This window comes from Rhincodon typus, chromosome 4, assembly GCF_021869965.1.
Source record: "Rhincodon typus isolate 14 chromosome 4, sRhiTyp1.1, whole genome shotgun sequence".
Lineage (NCBI taxonomy): Eukaryota > Metazoa > Chordata > Chondrichthyes > Orectolobiformes > Rhincodontidae > Rhincodon > Rhincodon typus.
The window spans coordinates 120,777,962-120,805,684 of record NC_063335.1 but is presented as its reverse complement, the minus strand read 5'-3'; the positions used below and the strand labels follow the sequence as shown (position 1 = coordinate 120,805,684).

The 27,723-nt window shown below is 38.9% G+C and overlaps 1 protein-coding gene across 1 annotated transcript in view; it reads right to left on the bottom strand.

The window, feature by feature from the left end:
* Positions 1-4,251: 4,251 nt before the first annotated feature.
* LOC109919304 (intermembrane lipid transfer protein VPS13B-like) overlaps positions 4,252-27,723 on the bottom strand; it is a 275,649-nt gene continuing 252,177 nt past the window's right edge. The window contains exon 19 of the mRNA XM_048596096.1: positions 4,252-4,324. Within this exon, the coding sequence (XP_048452053.1) occupies positions 4,266-4,324 (59 nt within the window). The 3' untranslated portion in view covers positions 4,252-4,265. The remainder of the gene's footprint in view (positions 4,325-27,723) is intronic.

Below are 27,723 nucleotides of genomic sequence, written 5' to 3'. Positions count from 1 at the left end.
TTCACTGCCTGAAAGGATGGTAGAAGCGAGAAGCATCACAACATTTAAAAAGCAGTTACAGGAACATCTGATGTTTGAAATGCTATAACATTCAAGACCACTGGGCAAGTGCTAGAAAATTGGATTAGAGTAAATTGCTATTTTAATAGCCAGCACAGACTCTCTCTCTCTCTCTTTTACAATGAGACTGCTGGAAAGCTGGAATAATTTGGAACTCATTCTTTTAATGCTGAGTAAAATGGGCCTAAGTTGTCTGGAGTTAAGAAGGAAAGGTGATTTCATTAAAAAAACTGGAAGATTCTGAAGGTACTAAACAAGTGGACACAAACTGCTTCTGTTGGTTGAGAAATTTAGAAGATGGGGTCATAGTCAAAGTAAAAGAGGTTGATCAGATGATTGTACTAGAGTGTGCAAGGAGATTCACCAGGATGTTGCCTTTCAGCTTTCGAGAGAGGCTGGATAAGCTCAGACTGTTTTCTTTGGAGCAGAGAAGTTTGAGGTGCACTTTATTGAGGTGTATAAGATTATGAGGGGCATGGAAAAGGTGGATAGAAAGCAGTTGTTCCCCTTCGCCAAAGGGTCAATAACAAGGGTGCTAAATTTTAAAGTGAAAGGCAGGATCTGAGGAAAACCTTTCACCCAGAGGGTGGTGAGGTGTCTGGAATACAGTGCCTGGGGCAGTAGTTGAGGCAGGAAACCTCGCTACTGTTACAAAGTTAGGTAGAGTAATTGTGAAGTGGAAGACATGAAGCTAAACTGTGTGGTTCCTTTAAGAGATTTGTGCTTTGTCTGTACTTAGAATTTTTCAAAAAAAATACCTCTCTGAGCAGCAGCTGATGTTGCCAGCACAGACAGCCTCAAAAAGTGAAACAAGTGTATCAAAAAAAAAATGCCTTACAGGTGACAGGCTAGCAGTCTTGTTTTGATGTTGTGACGAGTTTGAATTCAGCCAATTAACTTAAACGAAGCACCTAGATACAGAAAGCCAATTGAATTTCAATCGGATGGTGTTGACAACCCAAAACCAATCATATTACAAGAACTTGATTATGTCGTTACAGGTATTTGGAAAATCGGGGAGAGTCATCTGCCATCTGAAAGAGAAACTCATCCGCCACCTGCCAGAGTTAGCACCATTCAGCTCTCAGAGAAACCCCATCTAATTAATCAAGGTACCACAGAATTTTAGCTCAAAGTCCACACAGAAGAAATTACAGAGAGAATTAACGGAAGAAACATGATTGTGAAGAGATCAGAGACGACAGAATATTCCAGAAGACAGTTAGTGCGAACTTAGAGAGGTTAAGTCATAATTTATTGCTTCTTATTATTTAGGTTTATATTAGTGGGACTTGTCTTTATTTAAACAGCATTCCAGCAGAAATTAGATGAGTTAGGGAGTAGTGAGTAGTCCAAGGGGGAATTGTCAGTTTGTTAGTAATTTCGTTAATTTGTTCATTGTTGGATTAAATAAATAAATTGTTTCGTGTTACTTGAAAACTGGAGATCAGGAATTGTCTTTCTTTTAACCACGCTTTTAACAGATTACGAGGGAAAAGACGAGCTTCTCGGTGTTTCGGGGATAATTATTAGAGGGGAATGCCTACTCTTGTCATAACAGATCAGGATTTGTGTTTTAGTTTAATCATCAGAGGGGTTAGGCCATTCCCTGTCATAACACTACCTTTAAAATATACTTGGATGAGGATTTGAAATGTCATAACATTGAAGACTATGGGCCTCACATGGGAAAGTGGGACTAGTGTAGGTAGTGGGGTATTTTTTTGGTGGAAAAGACTCAATGGGCCAAAGGGCCTCTTCTGTACAGTATAATTTTGTGACTGAAAGGAAAAAAAAATTCTTCACCCAAAGAATTGTGACTCGTTGAAGTTCCCAGAGAGTTGTGCATGTTCCATAAACGATTACATTTAAGGTCAGTATAGATTGATCCTTGGTTTCTCAGGGAAACGTGGGACTCAGACGATGAAATGAAAGATCAACCACGATCACGTGAAATTGGGGACAGGATTCAATGGGCCACATGGCTGACTACTGTGTCTATTTCCTGTGTTCTTATAAACTTCTACTAGGGTCGCCACTCAACTGCCTGAATTCCAGTGAAAACAAATCCAGTCTATCCAACCTTTCTTCATAGCTAAAATCCCCCATACCAGGCAACATCCTAGTAAACCTTTTCAGTCCTCTCTCCAAAATATCCATATCCTTCTGTTAGCATGGTGACCAGAACTGTACGCAATATTAAGCTTGCTCAGAGTATTTTGTCAACATGTGAAATTGTGTAGAATATATTACTCAGCCATCACTCAGCAGATTCAGTTCCACAAAATATGAAAGGCTACTTGCTTTTATCCACAGTAAAGAAGAAAATCTTGACATCCACATAAAGAAACAGGCATTCCAATTTTAAGTAATGACATGATGGATAGCAAAAAGGGAATGCTAATTTCCTGTCTAATTTTAGGTTCTTACGCCACTTTTACAAGTATTTTAGTGAAGGCCTCTCAACAGAAGGCCATCCATCGTTTAAAGAACAGAGAATTGATAAACATTACAGAGCCTATCAATTTGTCAAAGCAAAAGTTTATGCTACAAGGAATAGCTTTTTTAATGCAAAAAATTGTGATTTTAAAGAATGTAACTTATTCAAAAGATGCATGTGTAACATTATTAATAATCCTCAACCTCAAATACTAATACAGACAATTCAGCAGCTTGTCAATGGAGCTTTAAATGGACTGTGAAACGAAGCTGTATTCTGCAAGCAAGGAAGCCGGGGGGGGGATCATTATTAACTAGCTAAAAACAAATGCATATTTGTGCAAGAGACCTGTTTTTATCTACAAAGCAAAAGAAGACCCAAAACACTAACTCTCTGATTTCTCTCCACAGATGCTGCCAGACTTGCTGCGCTTTTCCAGCAATTCTGTAGTTTTTATTAAGAATATGATCACAACTGGTGTGGTATCAAAAAGTCTCTCTCTTGTGGAACGCTTGCCCTTGGCAACTGTGACATGGTCCAAAATTGGCAGATTTGGTGTGATGCTGCACCATTCAAGAATTAAAAGTACAACTGTGCAAAAATAACCAAATAAAATCAAAACACACAAATACAAGTGCATGAATAATAAATTGAAATAAAGTCCGTATTACTATTAATTTGCTTGTTTGCAGGATGTGGTCATCGCTGGCTATGCCAACATTTATTGCCTGTGTCAAGATAGAAAGAACTTGTCTAAATTCTCCAGTCATTCAATCATTTTACAAAATAACATACAAATGGAAAGAAAAATGAAATCATTCGCCAATGCAGCTTTCATCTTTCATAAACTGATCCAGCAGCAGAAGTATTTCATTAGGTGTCAGCTGTGGGTCACTTGGAAGCATTCTCATCGGAGTCAGATAGTGATGGTTCAAATCCTACTCCAAAGAATAAAGTGAAAAATCAGGGCAAGTGTTGAATTTCAGCTAAAAGAAGTAGCACCATTTCAAAGGGCAATGAGACAGTTCTTGCCAATGTCCCGGCCAATATTTAAAGCATCAATAAAACAGATTATTTGATGATTATTATATTGGTATTTCTTTCAGCATTATGATGCACAAATTAGAGCTGCATTTCCCACATTACAATGCTGACTTATTCCAAAATTTAAGAAAGCAACAACCTACATTTATGCAGTGTCGTCATTATATTTAAATGTCCCAAAGTGCTTCGCAGGAGCATTATCAAACAAAATTTGGCATCAAGCTATGAATAACGTTAGAACAGATGACCAAAAGTTTGCCCAAAGGGGTAGATTTCAAGGAGTGCCTTGAAGAGTGAAGGTAGGTAAGTGTTAAAGTAGGAAATTACAGAGTTTGGGGCCAAGGCTGCTGAAGGGACTGCCAGCAATGGTGGAGTGATTGAAATCTGCAAGGCACTTGAGGCCAGAATTGGAAGTGTGCTCATATCTGAAAAGGTTTGTAGAGCTGCAGGTAGTGACAGAGATAAAGGGGACTAAAACAATGAAGAGATTTAAAAACATGTTGAGAATAAAATTAAAACCTTCGTGGACCAGGAGGGAATTCAGATCAGTGGACACAGGAGTGATGGTGAAAATAGACTTGGTAGAAGTTCAGATGTGGGCAGCAGAGTTTTCAATGAGCTCGAGTTTGTGGGTGATGGAAGACACTTTGGGATGTCTGACATCTTCCTCATATCAATCCTTCTTTCTATCTGATAACAATCAATGAGCTCAGATGTGCATTTAATGTTGATAAGGAGAAGGCAGAGTGACGGACAAGATCATTCCCATGATGTTGCGTTCTGTGAAGAACAGGAAAATGCTGGAGTCCATTATTAGGGAAGAAATAGCAGGACAATTGCTTAATGCAATCAAACATAGTCAACAAGGTTTTGTCGCAGAGAAATCGCATTTGCAAATTGCTACACTTCTTTGAGGATATAACAAGCAGAGTTGATAAAGGGGATAAAACTTGATGACAACATAAAATTGATAAACTCAGCTCCTGATCTCATCACAATCTTGGTCCATATATGGGCAAAAGAGGTGAGATGAGAGTGAATGTCCTTAACACAAAGGCTGCATTTGACCAAATGAGCCATCAAGGAGCTCTAGCAAAACTGGAGTCAATGGGAATCAGGGGGAAAACTCTTCCCTGGTTGAAGTGATACCTGGCACAAAGGATGATTGTTGGGGTTGTTGGAGGAATATCATCTCAGCTTCAAGACATCTCTGCAGGAATTCATCAATCATCTTCAGCTGCGTCATCAATGACCTTCCCTCTATCATAACATCAGAAGCAGAGATGTTTGCCAACAACTGCAAATTGATCAGCATCATTTGCAATTCTTCAGAAACTGAAGCAATCCTTACTCAAATGCAGCAAGACCTCATCAATATACAGGCTTGGGCTAACAAGTGATAAGTAACATTTTCTCCACACAAGTCAGGCAATGGCCATCTCCAATAAGAGAAAATCTACCAATCACCCTTGACTTGCAATGGTATCATGGTGACCGAATACCCCACAGTCAATATCCTGAGGGTTACCATTGAGCAGAAACTGAACTAGTCATAAAAGTTCTATGGCTACAAAAGCAGGTCAGAAGCTAAGAATTTTGCAGGGAGTAATTCACCTCCTGACTTCCCAAAGCCTGTCCAGCAGCTATAAGGTGTAAAGAAGGAGTGTGATGAAACACTCTCCACTTTTCCAGATGAGTGCAGATCGAACAACACTCAAGAGGCCTGCCACCGTTCAGGACAAAGCAGCCCACTTGATTAACACCACATTCAAACATTCAAACCATCCACCACTGCCGGTCAGTAGTGGCAGTGCATATTATCTGCAAGATGCACTTCAGAAATTCACCAAGCCTCCTTAGACAGCACCTTCCAATCCCATGGCCATGTCCATCTATAAGGATCAGGGCAGTAGATACATAGGTACACCAACACCTGCAGGTTCCTCTTCAAAATAGTCACTATCCAGATTTGGAAATTTCTCGCTGTTCCTTCAGTGTCAATGAGTCAAAATCCTGGAATAACCTTCAACGGCATTGTGGGTGTACCTACACCAAATGGACTGCACTGGTTCAAGGCCACTAACCACTAACTTCTCAAGGGCATCTAGAGATGAGTAACAAATGTTAGCCTAGTGATGTCCACATCTCAAGAGTGAAACAAAAAAGGTCGTGTATAGCCATTAGTGCAGTTCTTTGTATTTTTCTTGGATTTGCTTGGCCGTAAAGTTCATTGCTATGATTTTGATTTGATTTATTATTGTCACATGTATCTAGGTACAGTGAAAAGTTTTGTTTTGCATGCAGTACAAGCAAATCATACCATATAAAATAAATAAGGGTAACAAAAGTGACGAATACAATGTTACAGCTGCAGAGAAGGGGCACAAAGAGTGAGAGTGACTTAATGCCTCTCGACGGTTGAAAACTATGTTACCATTTTAGGAACAGCTCTTGATATTTGGAGATTTGGGGCAGACAGCAGTAAGATTCCTCCAAATTTACTGTAATTGGACTGGTTTCATTTCTTGACTAAAATCACAATCACAGGATCCCCAAGATAGTTGAGAGGCAGCAGGTGGTGCAACTGTGCCTGGAGTGCATCTCCACATTGCGTCAGAATTTTGGTAGGGATTCCAACTGTTACAGAGGCTTTGCTGTTTGTCAGCAGTTGAACAGCTTTGTCAATTTCAGTTTGGACAGTCCTAGGTACTTCAAAGCTATCCCTACAATGATCATGAATTCCTCACAAAGAGGTATTCATGTGATGAATTTGACTGATGCAGTTCTATCACAGAAAATAATCCTTCATAATGACATGCTCGAACAACATACTGCACACCTTCCACCTCAGTGTCCCATACAGAGCAACCTTCCTGATCTACCAGCAGGTAGCCTGTGGATTGAAGAATGCAAAACACGGGACCATCTAGTTCTTCGTGAAAAAGCCTGTATGTCAAACGCCCAGCATTGGACTCGCACGGCAAAAGTGGTCCTTGCTAAAGAAGCCTGAGCCCCTGACCAGCCAATCTTCAATGCTGGGGCTCAGACCAAAACCCTTATGCACTTATGGAGAGACACAAGCAACACTGCACTTTACCAAGGAGTGTTCCCTTTACAGACTAAGTGGCAGCCTAATCACCTTCAACTCGGCAAATGAGGTCACAATCATTTGTCTCCAGGGTTTTTCATTTGCTAAATCTATAAGCTAATCAATAAATTGCTACAAATGTAAAAAACTTAAAATGTACAATTGCAACAACAAAAATTTTTCTGACCAATATCAGCATAATAAAAGGTAAAGAAAACATATACAGCAGTTTTAGCTCAAACCAAAAGCTAATCTAACTTCAGAAAGCAGTTGAGAGCTTGATCAAAAATAGTAGGGCAGAAGTTGAGCAGAGAAAATAAGAGATACCCAATGAAAATAGGATTGTCAACATTTGAATAAATTCAATTGTTGAAGGAGGGAATGAATTAATCTTGTCACAACTCTTCAACTCTTGCTCACTTCATGTCAAAATACATGGCAGATAATTCAAGGCAAGATATGATCACACTGTGTTTGTTCAAGAGACATCTGCAAAACTATATGTATCTCTTAAAGATATGGAGGTGCTGGTGTTGGACTGGAACGAACAAGGTCAGAAGTTACATGACAACAGGTTATAGTCCAACAGGTTTATTTGAAGTCACAAGCTTTCAATCGCTGCTCCTTCATCAAATGAAACTTCATCTGATAAAGCTGCGCTCCGAAAGCTCGTGACTTCAAATAAACCTGTTGGACTATAACCTGGTGTTGTATGACTTCTGATCTTGTATATATTAAACAGGAGAAAGCAATTCAAGGAAACAAATAGTATCACGCTGCATTTGTCCAAGAGACATCTTAACAAATATATGAACAATTCTTAAGAGATCGCTTTTACTCTTCAACATATACAAATTTTTTATCATCTTGTGCAGATTCCTCAATGTTCTTATAAATCCCTTCTGAGTACAGCAGTCATTATGAATTTTCAATTGGTATTAGGGAAAACCAGTTGAATTTTTACAAGTTCACATTTCAAAAATGAAATACCAGGCTCATTAATCATTTCAAATCTCTGAAACCTGGCTGACACAAGTCTTTACATTTTCACCACTGAAATCATTCAGCTTTACAGGCAAAAGTTAACTTAAAAGACTTATAATGCTAAATTTATGAAAATCAAAACAGCTATTTAAGTGAGCAAAACAAATAATGGAGACATTGATCTTAATTAGGAGCTTTATTCTGTAACCCAATGAAGAGATATTTGATGAATGACAGGTGTTGGTTTAAGTTGTTTTAAAATATATCCCAAAAGTAACTATTTCAAGAAATCTTTGTAGGTGGCCAAGTGGAGAAGCATACTTACCTTTCAACTATTGTATATTTTTATATATCAAATATGCCATTAAAAATCCTTTGGGTCACCTTCTGTTTCACGCTGAAGTTTGTTCCTTCACAATGTACTCTGATTAGTATACAAGATATTCTTGATATCTCTTGATCTAAAACATGCTTACTGTGCCACAGTGGTTTTAAGAAATTCTGAACAACAAAACAAATTGTGGGTTGAGAAATATTTCATGTTATGAATATTCTGAAATAGTTTTATTTATAACCTTGAAAGATGCTTCTATCTTCACAGCAGTAGACAAATTACAATAAAACTGGTTGATTGGTCTACAAATCCAGACAAATATACTCAAAATGTATCCTCATTCAGAAAATCCAGCTGAGCACTTTACAAAGGAACAACAAGAGGGTTTTCAGCCCCAAAGCCTGTTCCATCATTCGATTAGGTTGTTGTTTAAATAAGCATCAACAAAACTGCATTGAAATTACCTTCATGAATTTAGACCAAATTCCACTTCCTATCTCAATCACACTACTGAGATAGTATAGTTTATCAAACATGAAGATAAAAATAATTGTAATCATTCCTTTGTATTTTCCAAATACCGAATAATCTGCTGGGAGATAGATATACATAAAATGATCCTTTATCAGAGTACCTCGTAAATGAAAAGTTAATTTTGAGGAAAACTACATCCAAATTGTTCTTGAAAATGACAGAAGTGCACATCGCATCTTTTATCATACAGGCCAATTGTAAAAGCCTCTATAGATATGTGACAAGAAAAAGATACAGTCCATTAGTCAGAAACAAAAGAATTTATAAAGGGAATAATGAGATGACAGACCAATGAAATACTTATTTTAGTTCTGACTTCACAAAGACAACACAAAAACATCGGGTAAGTCAGGGTCTAATGGAAAGGAGAAACTTAAAGAAATTCGCATGAGTAGGGAAAATGGTGCTGGGGAAACTAATGGGATTACAAACAGGTAAATACCCAGGGCCTGATAAGATTTATCCCAGAGTATGGCAGAACAGTGGCTCAGTGGTTAGCACTGCTGCCACACAGCACAAGGGACCCAGGTTCAATTCCAGCCTCAGCTGACTGTGTGGAGTTTGCACATTCTCCCTGTGTCTGCATAGGTTTCCTCCGGATGCTCCGGTTTTCTCCCACAATCCAAAGATGTGCAGGTTAGGTAGATTGGCTGTGTTAAAATTGCCCATAGAGTCCAGGGATGCACAGGCGAGGTGGATTAGCCAGTGGAAATGTGGGGTTACAGGGACAGGGTAGGGGAGTGGGTCTGGGTGGGATGCTGTTTGGAAGGTCAGTGTGGGCTTGACAGGCCAAATGGCCTGCTTCCACACTGTGATTCTATGATTTGATGAGTAAGTCAGGTGGTGGTTCTCAAATTAGCAGATATGCTCGTTGTCATCTTCCAAAATTCTGTAGACTCTGGAACATTTGCTATGGAACATCACAATAAATGACCTTCCCAAGTCAGAACTAAAGATTGAGGGGATTTTCAGTATCAATGAGCTTTTGGTGCATTCAAGGCACATGAACTCCTACATAGAAATAGTGGAGGGTAAAAAGAAAGATGAACTCTACTGCATTAAAAACTTGCATGATATTCAGTGTTTCATGGTGCTGCCGAAGCATGGCAACACTGTGTTTTGCATGTGAAAAATCACTTTTCACTGTACTTTGACATACATATGTGTTCGACAGTATCCTTCAGACCTTCTCTGAACTTCTTGGATGGATGTAAAAATGTAGCCATGAATTTGTCATATGGTGAAGGCATTTCAGCAGCTCCCAGAGATCCTGGAATAGACTTCCATGGCCGTTCTATACTTCACACTCTAATTGGCTATGAATAGAATAATAATTATTGGGGAGAAAATAAGTTCCTGAGATCCCTAGTGGTGTGATAGCTACACAAATGCAATTAGATTTACATCTATTGTCTATGCCAGGATCTCTGGGAGCTGCTGGAATGCCTTCACCATATGACAAATTCATTGCTACATTTTTACATCCATTCAAGAAGTTCAGAGGAAGTCTGAAGAATACTCTCGAACACATACGATTGCTGACATTGCTGCATCAAACCAGCACATTTGTACAATGAAGGCAGCTCACCACCAACTTCGGAACTGTAACTAAGGATGGGTAGTAAATGCTAGCCTGCCTGCAAATCTCACATCCTCTGAAGAAGTGAAAAAAAATCAAAGTCATGGAACAACCATAAGTTAATACATAGCAACTGGCCTTTCTAACTGAAAAAGTCAGGGTAGGCGATGGCCTACTATTAATCCAGAAACCCAGCTAACATTCTGGGGACCCGAGTTCAAATCCCACCAAGGCATAAATCAAAAAATCATTGCTGATTGTCAGAGGAAACCCATCTGGTTCACAAATGTCCTTCAGGGAAGGAAATCTGCCACCTCACCTGGTCTGGCCCACATATGACTCCAGGTTCACAGCAATGTAGTTAACTCTCAGTTGCCCTCTGAAATGGGTGAGCAAGCCACTCAGTTGTACCAATCACTGCAAAGTCTCAAAGAAATGAAACTGGATGAATCACCTGGCATCGAACTACGCACCGGAAAAGACAATGGCAGAAACGGCCCTATCGACCCGGGAAAGTCCTCCTCACTAACATCTGGGGGCGAGTGCCAAAATTGGGAGAGCTGTCTCACAGACTAGTCAAGCAACAGCCCACCATAGTCATATCTTACAGACAATGTCTCAGACACCACCATCACCATTCCTGGATATGTCCTGTCCCACCGGCAGGACAGACCAAGCAGAGGGGGTGGCACAGTGTATACAATCAGGAGGGAGGTACCCTGGGAGTCCTTGACATTGACTCCGGACCCCATGAAGTCTCCACGGCTTCAGGTTAAACATGGGTAAGGAAACCTTCTGCTGATTATCACATACCATCCTCCGTCAGCTGATGAATCAGTACTCCTCAATGCTGAGCAACACTTCGAGGAAGCACTGAGGATGGCAAGGGCACAAGATGTACTCTGGGTGGGGATTTCAATATCCACCACCAAGAGTGGCTCGGCAGCAGTACTACTGATTGAGCTGGTTGGGTCCTAAAGGACGTAGCTGTTAGGCTAGGTCTGCGGCAGGTGGTGAGGGAACCAGCAAGAGGGAAAGACATACTTGATGTCATCCTTAATAATCTGCCAGCTGCAGCTGCATCTGTCCATGATAGTATCGGTAACCCACGACCACTTCCATCTAGAAGGACAAGAGCACCTTGGTGGGAAACACCACCACCTCCAAGTTCCCCTCCAAGCCGCTCACCATCCTGACTTGTAAATATATTGATATTCCTTTACTGACGCTGGTTCAAAATCCTGGAATTTCCTCCCTAATAGCACGTGGGTCAAACTTCAGCAGGAGGACTGCAGCAGTTCAAGAAGGTAGCTCATCAACACCTTCTCCAAGGCAACTAGGGATGGGCAAAGAAATGCTGGTCAGCCAGCACCGCCCACATCCCACAAATGAATATAAAAAAGTTACCAGCACAAGAAAGCTTTTTTTAAAATCGCAGATATTTCACAATTAATTCAATTTCTTTGCATCTGTTCATCTATTCTAGCAGCTTGTCTATGTCCTTTACAAGGTCACTTCCATCTTTTGCAGAGTTTAGACACTTAAAAATTTTGGCTCATGCAAATTTCAGACATGTCTCCTGAGCCTCTAACTTAAATTCATTATTGTACATGATCAACAACTGTGGTCCTCATACTGTGCTTTGGAGAACACCACTTGCAACGCCAAAGCATTAAAGGCTATGGGCCAAGTCCTGGAAAATGGGATTAGAACAGCTGGTTTCTTGTTTCTTTTATTGGCATAGACTTGATGGCCCGAAGGGCCACTTTTTGTGTTGTAGACCTCTATAGCTCTATAATTCTATGACCACTGTATACTTTCCTACAGTCAAAAACACAAGCCATTCACCACAACTCTGTTTTCTACCTCCTGAACAATTTTGTAATCATTCTGTTGCTGTTCCCATGAGCTTCAACTTTGCTATAAGTCAGTTACGTGTAATGTTTAAACCTCTTCAAAGTGCATATGCACAACACAAACCTCAGTGCCCTCAGCCACCCTCTATGTTCGCACATCAAAAAATCCAATTAAAACAGTCCCCTTTTAAAATTGGTATTCTTTTGGACATTATCCAAAGTGCAATCCGAGTGATTGAGGGTAAGATGAGCAATGCGATTAAAACAGAATCATAATTTATTGTCACGTGTATTTTTTTCATAAAAAGTAGAGAAAAGGGTTTAAGTCCCCACACCACGGCACCTATGTTAATTAAAGAAGGCTTAGCTATGAGAAAAAAAATGAAGACAAAGTCCATCTTAGTTCAATTCACGGCTCCTGAGCTTGGGAAAAGACAGTATCGCTGCAGAAAGATTATGGGTAACAGAAGAAATGTAATAATACTATTTAAGTCAAAGGTAAACAAAGCCCTATAGTCTGAAAGGTCCTTGGAGCCTGAGGAAAATGAGCAAAACAAAAACTGAACAGACCCTGGAAATTATATTCCAGGGCTGCATTCATTGTGGGACAGGGCTGAAGGGCTGAACTATGTCCAAACTAGTGCATATTTTTAAAAAGGGAGATAGAGCTAATCTGGGTAATTACACACCAGTTTGTTTAACAACTGTAGTATGAAAAGTGTTATAGTCTTTAATTAAGGATGATATTAAATAAATAGAAAATAGTTAAAAATAACAGGGATAAACTTTAAAAGGGATGATTATGTTCAACAAACCTCATACAATTCTTTGAGGATGCAACATATATGGTGTATGGGAAAAATATACATGAACTGCAGGAAAGCCTCTGAGAAGGTATCACATGGAAAAGTACCAGAGAAAATGAACGGATGTGGATTTGGGTCAGATTGCAAGCTTGAGTAAAAAATTAGTTAAAACATAGAAAATGCTACTTTTTCTAAATAAAAAACAGAAGTTAGAAGCATGCAGTGATGTCATGCAGGATTGACATCTGGGGTCATTTCTGTTCATTGTGGACACAAACGTGGGAAGAGACTTAGAAGAAATGACAGCAGAATAAATAATACTTGTGTTAGAAGATATAAAGGGACTATTTTTACTTATTTTTGAATCCAAACAATGTGAAATTCAAAGCTGGTAATACAAGGTGTCGCATTTCAATATTATTTTAAAATTGTATTAAATCTGAAAGGAAGTAAATCTGATGTTGTAGGACCTGGAGTTGTAGGCTCACACAAGCAGATCCTCTGGTTGATAAAGCAGGACTTACACTAACATCATATTCAAAAGACAACACCTCGGACAGCGCAGCAGTCCCTCAGTACTACACTAGTGTCATAGATTTTGGACTGAAGACTTTGAAATTAAATTTGAACCCATAAACAACTGCCTTAGATGTGAAAGTATGACCAACTGAACCTAGCAAAAAAAAAGGTTATATGTAGATTTGCGATTGCCTAGTGTGAAGCCAAAGGTACTTTTTCCCCCTCAAAAGTCATTGGACAGCACTGGATTTATGCACTGTGTCTGAACAGGATCATGACACCATCTTGAAATATAGTGTACAAGCACAATTACTGGTTCATCTTCCCCATCATATGCTCTACTTGCTCACGTAAGTTTCTCCAAAGATCATAATTTTCATTGCGCAATCACTAAAAGCGCAGAATTGATGATAATTTGCTGCCTTTTAACAATTTTGACATATACCCAAAAACTAACTTTATTTTTTAAGAAAATTAGGGGCCAGTACAAAGTAGAACTTATCTAAAATGTCACCTTCTTGCCATTTTCTGCATGATTAAGTTACACATTGTATTTACCGTTGCTGTGAGCCAACTACAGTCTGAAATTCATTTTCTCTCTCTCTTATTCACACACACACAAACACATAGAGTCTTCTTTTCATCCTTGGCAGGAAACCACAGCTCACTATTCTTTTGGAATAAACAAATAGCAGACAGAAAAAATGAAATTAAAGTTGGCATTTATAAAGCATATTTTATGACCGCCACATGTGTAAGGTGCTTTAGAGGCAACGAAGCATCTGTGGAAATGTGGTCACTGCTAAAATGTAGGAAGGGTGGTAGCTGATTCACAAACAGCAAGCTCCTACAAAACATAATTTGACAAAGAACACATAATCAGGTGTATTTTACATAAACATTGGCTAGTACATCAGGAATAATCTCCCTATTCTTCACAAAATGTGGATGTTTTGCACCCTCCAAAAAGCCAGGTAGGTTCTGGGTTTATGTCTCACCTGAAAGGCAGGACACCTGTGACAGACTGAGGTTCTGCATCAGAATGTCAAACTTGATTGTTGTTCTGAAATCCTAGAGTGTGACTTGAACCCTGGTTATTCAGAGTTAAGCTTGTTACCAATAGATTCATAAGCAAATTGGAACAATTTCACAATTTGCTTTGCACCTTTTCACCTGTTTACAAGTCAGACTACATTCTCCATTTAATTCGAACACCATTAACAATTAGCGGCATGTGGGGCTGATATGCAGAACAATTGTTAAGAAATTACTGGCTAGAGTTATCAAAGGACATCTGTGCAAGAGCTACAAGCAGTCAATCATATGCTTGCAACCTGCAGAAGCGGCAAAAATGTTTGAAGTGATACCTAATGCAAGAATCAGAATCAGCTATTGGCATAAGCTGCCTCTGCTTTCTTCTACTTTGGAACTTAATCTCAACAAAGGCAATAAAAATACTGTGTGCCAGAAATCTGCAATGTTATGGAAACAGTCTTTCAACATTCAAAGATTATGCCACCATGTCCCAAATTACTTGGTAGAAAGCAGGCCACCAAAATTCCACTGGTTTCCTGTTTCCCACACATATGAAAATATGCTTCGAACACGGTCACAGAAGCCTGTACAGCAGACACAAGCAGGATCATTTACTGCTAAGAATACATTTTCCTCTCTCCTAACCTTCAAAGATTTTCTCTGACATGGTTTTCTCCTGTTTTTAATTAAACAGCATATCTCAATAACTTAGACTGCAGTACAGATTTTGTAGAATTGCTGTTAGGAAAAGCACTGCTAATAGTAGAAATAAATAAAAGTTATGTCTCTTTTGTAATGTCAGCAGGAAGTTCTGCACCTGTACAGTGCTACTTGAACACAACAGCTGGCATGTGAAACTTACACATATGGATTTCAAAAGAAACTTCCTTATTTGTCACTTAGCTGGGGTCATTTCATACACTCAGCAAACAGCAGTTACTGGTCAGGCATTGCAGGTGCACATTGCAAAAAAGGAGTCAGCAGCTGGAGCTGAGCTGTCCAAAATTTCCATCCAACACCCACGAGTACCTCCACAGCTGGAGTAACCATTTATATTCAGGTCCAGGAAGAACAATACAAGCTATTAAAGAACACACATAAAGCTAAGTTGTGGAAAACACTAGCTTGGCCAAATCAACGATCAGAGTTCTAATTTGCCTGCAGTCTCCTCGTTTTTTTTAAGAACTGATCTCGAAAACCTAAAGGCATTTTGGCACCAAGATATGACTGCATTTGAATGCAGATGATGCAGCTCGCATGATTTGGGCTTTCCAATTAGGTCAGATAGCTGGCTATCCATTATTTCATTTTCTGGATTTCTTTGGAGTCGTTTGTGTCTAAGTTCATTATATTTGTGAATGTGCTATATGATGCATCATTTCTGTAAAAGTAATACTATATTGCATCAAGCAGCTGGCACCTTTTGGAATAAAGCAAAGGGAAAACATTAGGCAGAATTTTCCGAGTCCTTCAACAGCATGGGTAATTGGCGAGAAAGTGTGAAAATACAGTAGAAATGAAAAATCTAAGTTGTGATGTCAAGAAAAGAAGTCTGATTTTCCCCTTTGAACACTGAGTTCGGAATCTCTCTAATAAGTGACAACTACCATATTTTAAGCAGATTTGTGTCTCATTATTAACTAATCTCACCTCATTTACAGGCATTTTGTATTCTCCCATATTAAGGTAAAGTTGCCACAGTCCTACTGGATGATAGCGCTGCACTCTCATTGGAGAGTGACAACTGGTAGCGAGGTCAACTTGAGTACCACCAAGCCCCAGATGAGGAGAGAGGTTGAAGAGGAGGGTTGTGGTAAGTGGTGTGGGAACTAGACAGCTCCGATGCCTGGCATTAAAGTTGGAGCAGTAACCTGATGGATATACCTGGTGGCTTAATTCAGGTCTCCATCTTAAGGTCACTCACAAACATCTCATTACATGCTTCACGAGAAGCAATCACCTCCAGCCTTCGTCCACCAACGCTGGTACCAGCAGAACACCCAACAGTCAAGGGAGTAGACATTCTAAGCATGAACAACATACAGCAGATGCTGGAAATCTGAAATTAAAAACAGAAACCAAAGCACAAAGCATTCTTTTTTTCCCAAGACTATTTTTAAAAGAGCAGACATGTTCTTGTATACCATATTAAGTGTGATGCAAAGTGTGTAATTTGTATATAAATATAATATCACTTATTTTACGAGTGAGGAATTTGAACTAGTGGCAGGTGGCTTTCGGTCTGTGTATATCAAGGAGTTTAACAATTAACTTTTTGGTCTTTCTGGAACCATGATTTTAAAGCCAGAGTGTGTCAGAGAACAGGTGACTGGAAGCCCTCCTAGGGTAGTAGCGTAGACTTGTTGATATTCTGGGACTTTTGCAATGAGAGAGAGTAAACTTTGAAAAGCACTGAATAGTTGACTTTGGTTTAAGAGAATCAAGAAGTGATTTTTCTTTCAGGAGAAACCATTGATTGGAAAGATTTTGCTTGTTTGCAGAAGACCTGGCTAAGGCCAGATCCAAGAACGGTTTCTCCTGGAGAAGGGAATTGGTTTGTAAATTCCAGCCTAAAACTGTTCAGTTAGAAATGTGTAGGGCTTATATGAAGCGAAAGAAGTTTAAGCTCAATTGTGTGAACTCTCAAGAAAGAGGCCATCGAGGTCATGAGGCTAAGAATTGGAAGAAACAGTTAAATTATAAATTGAGCTATAGATGTGGCAGAGAATGGAATTTTCTGTCACTGGTATTTGAGTACTATAAAGCAATGGTGTTGGGTTAAATATTATTTTGTTTTGCCTTGTTTTAAAATCTTTCAATGAGTGTTTTTCTATAAATAGCTTGATTTCTTTTTTATCTTCATTTATATTGTGTAATAACATATCTGTTTAAGTCTGTTAAACTTCTGTTAAGTAAGGGGGAACTAGACCTTAGTAAAGTAAAATGGGACTATGGTCAGTCAGGAAGTTATGCAATGCTTAGTCAAGGGCATCATTCAATCTCAGTAGAGGGTATTGGCCGAGATCAGACAGACATTTGGTTTGTCAAGGGTCCAGGGATCCACAACCCACAGGTCAAGTCCGATCAGTCCAGGATCATAGGCAAGTCAGTCATGGAGAAGCAGAGACAGCCGCCTGTGAGCTGGGCCACAATTCATTGGGATGTCACAAGTCAGGGGGTGGGTCAGAAATTCATCACCATTCTCCACCTGCTTCACAATGTCACGCAATGCATGATCTTCACCAACGGATCCACTACAGACCCAACACAAATGCCAAGTGGGGTCAAGAAGGGCAGCATCATCATACCAACACTCTTCTCCATCTTCCTTGCTGCGACACTCCACCCATCTCCCCACTGAAGTGGAACTAACCAACAGGACAAGCAGAAAAGGTTCAGTACCAGCCCAGTTCTGCCACACAACACTACCCCTTACTGTCAAAATCCGTGGTGACTCCCTGGGCAACATGAATCATTTCCCATATCTCTGGAGCCTCCTCTCAGTGCAAGCAGATATTGATGATTAAACCCAACATCAGCTCCAATCCATCCAATCAATTCCTTCAGACACCTGAGGAACAGAGTGTCTGAAGTCCAAGACCTCAAGTCCAGTACTGAACTCAGTCTACAGGGCAGCCATGGTCCTAATCCTCCTGTATGTATCACAAACATGAACCATGGACAGTAGACACCTCAAATCCCTGGAGAGTTCTCACAAGCACTCCCTTTGCAAAATCCTGCAAATCCATTATCAGGATAAGTGTACCAATGTGAGCATCCTCTCGATGCTAATTTACCCGTATCAAGAGACTGGTCACGGACGACCAACTATGATCACCTGGCCACAGTGTCTGCATGCTTGACACAAGACTTCCTAAACAAATGCTCTGTTCGGAGCTTTACGATAGTAAGCAATCACTACGCAGGCAGATAAAACACGTCAAGGATACTTTTAAAGCCTCTCTAAAAAATGAAACATCCCTATCAGACACATGGGAATCACTTGCCCTCAAATGCACAAAAAGAGAAGAAGCAAACATGAAGGCTTCAACCTTTTCGAACATCACCAACTGGACCACATGGAAGCCAAGCACAAGCAGCAGAAACAGTGCGCAGAATCCAAAGCATTCTATCCTCCTGTTTCATCAAACACCACCTGCCTCACTTGGGGCAGAGTCTGTGGCTCCAGGATTGGACTATTCAGCTACTGCAGAATTTACCCCCTTGGAGTGGAAGCAAGTCATTATCAACCCTGAAGGACAGCCAAGGAAGATGTACTGGGAACAGCTGGGCCCAAGTAGGGAAGACCTTGTAGTACCCCACTAGTCACAGTGTGCCAGTCCAAGAATGAATTGCTTATTCATACACAGTATTTTCTGCCCAGAGACCAAACAGCTTCCTTTGAGGGACTTTATCAAAATCTGAAAATCTGTGTCATCAGCTCTCCTTTATCAGTTTTGTTGTTAACATCTTCAAAAAGGTCTAACAAGTTTGTCAAACACAATTTCCCAATCACAAATCCATGCTGACTATGTCTAATCAGATCATTATCAACCAGGTCTCTGTTTATTCCTTCCTGTTTAAGGGATTCTAGCTTTATTCCTGACTACTAATATAAGGCTAACAGGCCTATCAGTTCCCTAGTTTCTCTATTGCTCCCTTTTTAAATAGTGGGGTGGCATTTACAGTCATAGGGTCATAGAGCTGAACAGCACAGAAACAGACCCTTCAGTCCAACTCATCCATGCTGACCAGGTATCCTAAATTAACATAGTTTCATTTGCCAGCATTTGGTCCATATCCCTCTGAACTCTTCCTATTCATTTACCCATCCAAATACCTTTTAAATGTTGTATTTGTACCAGCCTCCACCACCTCCTCTGCCAGCTCATTCCATACATGCACCATCCTCTGCATGAAAAAGTTTCCCCTCAGGTCCCTTTTACATCTTTTCCTCTCTCACCTTAAACCTATGCCCTCTAGTTTTCAATTCCCCTACCTTGGAGAAAAGACTTTGACTATTCACCCTATCCATGCCCCTCTTGATTTTATAAACTTCTACGAAGGTTACACCCCAGCCTACGACACTCCAGGGAAAATAGCCACAGCCTACTCAGTCTCTCCCTATTGCTCAAACCCACCAACCTTGGCAGCATCCTTGAAAATCTTTTCTGAACCCTTTCAAGTTTAACAACATCTTTCTTATAGCAGGGAGACCAGAATTGAACACAATATTTCAAAAGTGTCCTCACCAATGTCCTGGACAACATGACCTCCCAAATCCTGTAATCAATGCACTGACCAATAAAGACAAGCTTATCAAACACCTTTTTCACTACCGTGACTACCTGCAACTCCACTTTCAAGGAACTGTGAACCTGGAATCCAAGATCTCTTTGGTTGGCAACACTCCCCCGGACCTTAACACTAAGTGTATAAATCCTGCCCTGATTTGCTCAACCAAAATGTAACATCTCACATTTATCTAGATTAAACTCCACCTGTCAGCCCATCAGCTCATCTAATCAACATCCGGTTGTACTCTGAGGTAACTTTCTTCGCTGTCCACTACACCACAAATTTTGGTGTCATCTGCATACTTACTAACCATACTGCCTTTATTTATATCCAAATTATTTATGTAAATAACAAAATGCAGTGGACCCAGCACCGATCCTTGCTGCACACCACTGGTCACAGGCCTCCAATCCGAAAAGCAACCCACCACCATCCTCTGTCTTCTACCTTACAGCCAATTTTATATCCAAACGGTTAGTTCTCCCTGTATTCCATGCGATCTAACCTTGTTAACCAGTTTACCATGCAGAACCTTGTCAAACACCTTACTGAAGTCCATATAGACAACATCCATCACTCTATCTTCATCAATCCTCTTTGTCACTTCTTCAAAAAACTCAATCAAGTTAGTGAGACATGATGTCCCACACACAAAGCAATGTTGACTATCCCAAATCAGTCCTTGCCTTTCCAAATACATGTAAATGTAAATCCTGTCTCTCAGAATTCCCTCCAATAACTTTCCCACCACTAATGCAAGGCATTTGCTATCTTCTAGTCCAATGGAATCATTCTAGAATCTTTCAATTTGCTATCTTTTGTTTGAGAACAGTCTCTCTTTAGTCAGGGCATTGTCTGGTAAAATTGACCAGAGACAGCCTGCCTGGTGTAAATTTAAACAAAGCCTTGCAGTTAACTGACAATTATCTAAGTGGCCAAATACCTGTACAAATACCTGATCATTTCTGTGACATAGAGAAAACAGGAATTTGCAACATCCTGTTCTGATGTGAATGACCTTGCTGTGCACAACTGAGTTTCATATTTAAATTTGCAATGGAAATTTTGTTAATTGGCTTTTGAAAGGCAGTTGTCAACAAAATATGAAGGGAATCAAACAGAGTAGCCAAATTGTAATTTTTGTTCTTTGACTGTAAATTTTATTTAGCCTTTCATGACTGTCATTTAGCAAGCGACAACATGTATTGATCTTAGTAGGATAATAGGTCGGCACAACATCGTGGGCCTGTGCTGTACTGTTCTATGTTTAACATAATAACATGATAACAAGAATATTCCACACCTCCTCTACCAATCAGAATCCACTTCCTAACCAATCAGCACGCTATTTCCATATCGAATAAATGTTGTTGTTTCCCTCGACATTGTAGATGTACTGATCAGTGCAAGATGAAAGCTCCACTGGAATGAGCCTTTTTTTGCCAACTCAAGGTATAGAAGCTTTGGGTCAAGTGCTGGAAAATAGGATGAGAATAGTTAGGTGGTTGTTTTTGACTGGTGCAGACCTGTAGGGCTGAAGGGCCTTTTTGAGTGTTGTAGATTTCTAATACTTTTTGTATTACCAAACAACTAAATAATTTTATGCTCATACATTCTGAACCAGAGGCTTTATCCTAAGTAATTAATCTATTCATGATCTTCCCCACCTTTCCTATTTTAATTATCTTTTGCTCATCTCTTCTTCTAATGTCATATTTGCAAAGCTAGCCTTCAAACTTAGTAAATTCTAAATTGATGTAATTAATTATTTGTTATTTTGCTGCTGTTATTTGCACATTTATTATATATATTCAATGACTCTTTCCTTGTCTTATTTTTTCTTTTATAATTTATGTTTTTCTGTTTCTTAAGCTACTTTATAATTTAATCATGTAACTCTGTCTTTCTAACTGTTCGTTTTCACTTTTCCCCAATCTTTCGCTATCCTTTTCGACATCCTCATGTTTCCTATGTTACAACGGAGACCACACTTCGAAAAAGTGCATTCATTCGGGAACAATTTGGGACATTCTGTGGGTCATGAAAGACACCATATAAATGCAAAGATTGCTTTGCTCTCATGTGCTCTCCAATGTAAGTTATGTAATATCTGAACAAAAAAGTTTTACAAAGCTTTCAACATAAACTTTATTCATGTGTGCCAAGATGACACCATAAACACAGGAAACTCCTATTACAGCAAAGTATTCAAGAACTATGGAAAGCTCACTGCTACAAAATACTGTATCATGCACTGGCAGAGGAAATTAGTATGTACTAATAAAATTGAGCAATATCAAAGGGAATCTAATCCAGACAGCTAAAATACAACTCAATGCTCAAGTATCAAGTTCTTCCAAGTATTCAAAATAAAATTTACACTCAAAGAACAAAAATTACAATTTGGCTACTCTATTTGATTCCCTTCATATTTTGTTGACAACTGCCTTTCAAAAGCCAATTTAAAAAATTTCCATTGCAAATTTAAATATGAAACTCAGTTGTGCACAGCAAGGTCATTCACATCAGAACAGGATGTTGCAAATTCCTGTTTCCTCTATGTCACAGAAATGATCAGGTATTTGTTCAATACACAGTAATATACTTAAATTATTAATGCAGTATATAATCTACCCCATACAGAATTCCTTTCCAGAATTTGGTTCATGCTCTGACACAACTGGCCAATAACAATAAAGTAGTGCTTTGAAGCTCTTTCCAATAAATACCTCTGTGGGCTGCATAGAAAACAATCTGTATCATATTATAGATCAAACCAGTTACTTTAGAAATATTTAATATTAAATAAGTAATTTCTTAAATTGTAAATGATGGTGCAGTGTGCTAAAGTATTAAAGACTTCTGTACTTTCTTTTGGAAAATTATACAGGGTGCTGCAATACCATATGTCCTTCAAATTTAACTGAACTATTAGCAAGAGGTCATCTTCACAATCACACATCCAAAAATCTTGATGCTAGCTATTAATGTTATGTTGTTTGAAGTGCATTAATTTAAGGAGATGTGAAACTTTTGGAGGATAGATTCATATAAAAAGGAAAGCTGAACAATTTTTCTCAAACATAAATTAAATAAACTAAAATTGATACAATTAAAGTTATTGTACAAATGCATTTTGAAATACTGGTATTAATTGTTCAGTATATATCAAACCGCTCAGACAAATGAATATACCTGACAAGCAAAATGGATAAATTTGACTTAGGATAAGCATAGAGACTCGGGAAAACTAGCCTTTCATGACTGTCATTTAGCAAGCGACAACATGTATTGATCTTAGTAGCATAATAGGTCAGCACAACATCGTGGGCCTGTGCTGTACTGTTCTATGTTCTATGTTTAACATAATAACATGATAACAAGAATATTCCACTCCTCCTAATTAAACAAAGGATGTACTGAAAGGTAGAAAAGAAAAAGGAATTAGTATTTTAAATTATATTAATCCTTAACTCAAAAGCATGAAGAGATTTCGCCAACCATACTGTTATCTACGGAAATGTATGAAGCTGCTCACGGCCACTGCAATCAGTGTATCATTGCAAATGGTTTAATTAAAAATAGTCACAATACAAATGAAGAATTTTCACTCTCTTAAATACACAAAATAGCCAAGATCATAATGAGGAAATCCTCAAATAGTACACCACATAGAGCTTAGACAAAATTTAACAAGCCCAGAAAAATGTGCTCATCTGTCTTCCCTTTACAATCAGGTTTTCAATTTATGAGAATAGTCTATTTCCACACTAACTGCATGCTATTTTGCCCTTTGCACACATGATTCTTTACAGAAACTCACTTACAATTGAAGTCAAACTCAACTACAATTTCTCCATTCTGACTTAAAGGAAATCATACATTTAATGCAGAAATGTATGGTATATACAGCATAGAAACAAGCCACTTGACCCAACTATTCTGCATTAGTAAAAACTGAAAGAACTCTGGATGCTGTAAATCAGGAAAAAAATTGTTGCTGGAAAAGCTCAGCAGGTCTGGCAGCATCTGTGAAGGAAAAAACAGAGTTAATGTTTCAGGTTCCAGTTCTGAGGAAGGGTCACCAGACCCGGAACATTAACTCTATTTTTTCCTTCACAGATGCTGCCAGACCTGCTGGGCTTTTCCAGAAACTTTGTTTTTCTGCATTAGTATTAGTGCAGAGAGTCAGTGTGGATTTTTTTGGCCGAATGGCCTGCTTCCACACTGTAGGGGTTTCTATAATTCTGTGATTCTATTCTATGAAGTATTAAGGTTACACATGAGTCTCTGCCACAGGAACTGCATAAGCCTTATTGCAGTTCATGTCACGATCCTACACCATAGGTTGCTATTGATTTTATTGTGAGAAAGGGCTTTTTCAACTGCTTAAAGCGAATGCTGACAGGGCGAGGAGGCCAAACATTTTGTGATTCCTTATTCGAGCCAGAGCTACAATCAAATTTTGCAGTAATGCTGTATCAACTTCTGTCACGCATGCTGATACAAAGTGGTCATTTAAAACCTCTGCCATATTCTTGGAATGTACACAATAAGCCCAGAAGAATCCTTCAATTGCTGTATCAGTCTTTAAATCCCTTCCTTGCAGTACACTGGGTATTTCTGCACCACATGGGCTGCAGATGTTGAAGAAGGTGCACAACATCATCTTTTGAAGGACAATAATGAATGGGCAACAAACGCTTGACTTGCCAGTGATGTTCACATGCTTGGACAAATTAAAAAAAAATTGTCCCCTAACTTTGAATATAGCTCTTGCTCTTACAACCACTACGATCTGTTACTCTCTACCCCAATGTCCTTTAGGCTGCTGTGATACAACCTCAGTGCTTTCCGTAAAGTTTCTTTTCTTTAATTTCATGAGTTAACCATTCTGGCTATTGCCTCTTTAGAGCTGAACATTAATGGCTGGGTATATATCTAAACATGTGTGTATACACCTGAATCACAAGCAAGATGATTTTCTCCACCTTTCTAAACGCTGTAACATGAGTGCAGTTAGAACAAATTCCAAGCTCTGGACAAGTGATTCAGGATACTCGAGTTCAAATCTCACCACAGCAGCTATGGAATTTAAATTTAGCTAATTAAATAAATCTGGAATGAAAAGATGGCATCAGTAATGGTGATCATGAAACTACCGGATTGTCATAAAAAACCATCTGGTACACTTATGTGCTTTATGGAAGAAAATCTGCCGTCCTTACTCATTTTGGTCAATTTGTTACCAGAGATCCAACAGCAAAGTCACTGACTGCCCTCTGAAATGGTCTAGCAAGCCATTCAGTTCTCTTAAAACAAATAGAATGGTAAATAAATGCTGCCCTTTCCTCTGAATGGATGAAAAATATCAAGGCTTTTCTATCTCCAACACCACCCGTGAACTCTGAATTTCTAACTTCTGTCTCCTGAGGATGTGGTCAAGATTGTGAATTGACGACAAGCATATGTCATCCACAAACTCGCCACTGACCTCTCTTGAATCACCAATCAGCCAACTTGTTCAAACAACAGAGTTTTGTTAAACCAGGCATTCGCTGAGAGATACCACAAAGGCACAGATTGTAAAGTCAAATATCTTTTATACGCTTAAAACAATATTGCTTTCATCTACTAGGCAAGTATTTGCCTCGTTGACAAGACATAAGGGGCATTCTTTTCTTTCTTAGGGAGAATTAAAAAGACTTAAACTAGTCCTTACTTTGATTGCCCTTATTCCAATTCAAAACATGTACACGTAGAATTTTTTTTTAAAAAAACTATCTCACATTGCTACAATGGTTTTGGCTGAGTGTCAAAGGTGTGAAACTATATGACAGCCCAAGCTGGCATCCAATCATAAAACTGATAATCTTCATTCCACCAAAACAAACTGCTGAAAGAAACTCATCTTCATCACGACACCAATTATATTTGCACTGAATATGGTAATTTTTGAATAATATAAATACATACAAGATACATCTGACTTGTGCAATGCTCCTGAATATGATCTCAGCAACATATATTTGTATAGCAACTTTAATGTGGCAAAATGTCCCATATCACTTACACCAGTTAGAGTACTTGAAGTAATATTGGTCCATGGCGTTACAAGAACATTGCAGCTTCAGAGTGTGTAAACAAACATATACATTTAAAAAGTTGCCCTATTAATAAATAATGAAAATATAAGGAAAGACACTTGAAACACAGTCTTCATGCATGAGAACAACTTAGATTAAAATATAATAGAAGCATGTAAAAATTATGGCGGCATGAGGCATAATTGGTAGGGATCATTGTGACCCAATAATGGAGGGCCAAATGCCAAGGAGCCAAAGATTCAAGACTAAATGTAAGATTTACAACAGAGAAGTCGAGAAATTTCTTTACAAAAGAGAGTTGTGAGTTGTAAAATTAATTTCATTATTAGTCATTCGGGCAAAACGTATACCAGTGTTTCCTCATACATTTGATATTTTGAATAAAGAAAATAGATGTGGACAACTGTGATTTGATCTATTTATTTGTGTAGAGTGTGGAGATACTGACTTGTTGCGCCAAGTGTCTGTTCTTGTATTATAACTTCGACGCATTTCAACGTTCTTTTGAACCCAATGCAGTTAGTTCAGCAACATGTGTCTTTATTTAATGGCACAGTCTGTGCACCAGATAAACATGTTTAAATGCAACCAGTAAACTCTAGCAGAGACAGATTTCAAAGATTAATCCACTTTCTCTCAATTCTTTTTGAACATTATTGTCCAGTGGAATGGACCCCACCTTATCTACACTGTGCACTGGCATATGACAGTACCACATTTGATCATTAATATACAGTGACATGTAAAAACAAACCTTCAAGTTTTAGTACTTGGTATTAAATGCAGTCAGTGGTTGGGGCAGTCTCATTCCCCACACCAATAAAATTCTGAATTTGGATCATGAAAGGCAACGAGCAATATAAAAATTTAAGTGTTAAGCAGCCCTACCTCCCTCATATGTACAGTCCAGAAAATTCAGTGAATACATTACCCCTGCACCTCCAAGCAAATAGGTATGGAACTCCAAGTCAGGAGGTAAGAACAAGTTGAGGACTTTTTAAAACCAGAAATGGCAAGAAATCTCTAGAGTATGCAGGCCGAAATTTTAACATGCTCAATGTTCAATGATGAGGGGGAGGAAGAACAAACAATACAATCTCAACTTTTACCAACTAACTTAATATGGTCTACCAAATGGTGGGTGATGGTCGTCCTTTGCACAACATTCCCAATTACTGCTTTCTCATAAAGTATGTTATCTAAATCCAGCAATTAAGACCATCTACCAGAGGTTACTGAATTTAAACTCAAATTAAACTGATTAAATAAAGTCTAACAAAGTATAATCATAATGGCGACACAAGCTTGAAATCCAAGTGTCAACTTGAAAATGACGAGCTGTTATATTGTATACCCTTCTCACATTGAAGAGGATTCACATGTTCAAAAATAAAATATTGTTAATGTTGAAAATGCTGAAAACTATTCAGCAGGTCTGGCAACATCTACGGCAAGAAAACAGATTGAATATTTCAGGTCAAAGACTTTTCATCAGAACACTGGTTTCATATACTATTACCCTATTCCATAAAATACTCATCTTTACCTCTTCAAAACTGTATACACAAAGTTACAATTTATTGCTAAGTGAAACAATTTACATATATACATATAAATATATAAATTAGGAGCAGGCGTAGGCCATTCAGCCCCAGATCATAGTTGATTTGAGTGTAACCATAAATCTGCATTCTCGCCTCAATAACCCTTTGACCCCTAACTATACAGGAATCGATCAATCTTTGACTTTTTCAGGAAAGGGTTCCAAGAACACTCAACACCTCAGGAAAACACCACATCTCCGCTTTGAGAGAACAATCCCTGATTTTTAAATAGTGACCTAGCTCTATATAAAAACCGAACGGACTGCGGATGTTGTAAATCAGGAACAAAAACTAAAATTGCTGGAGAGGCTCAGCAGGTCTGGCAGCATCTGTGAAGGAAAAAACACAGTTAACGTTTCAGGTCCAGTGGCCCTTCCTCAACAGAGTTCTGACGAAGGGTCACCGGACCCAAAACGTTAACTCTGTTTTTTCCTT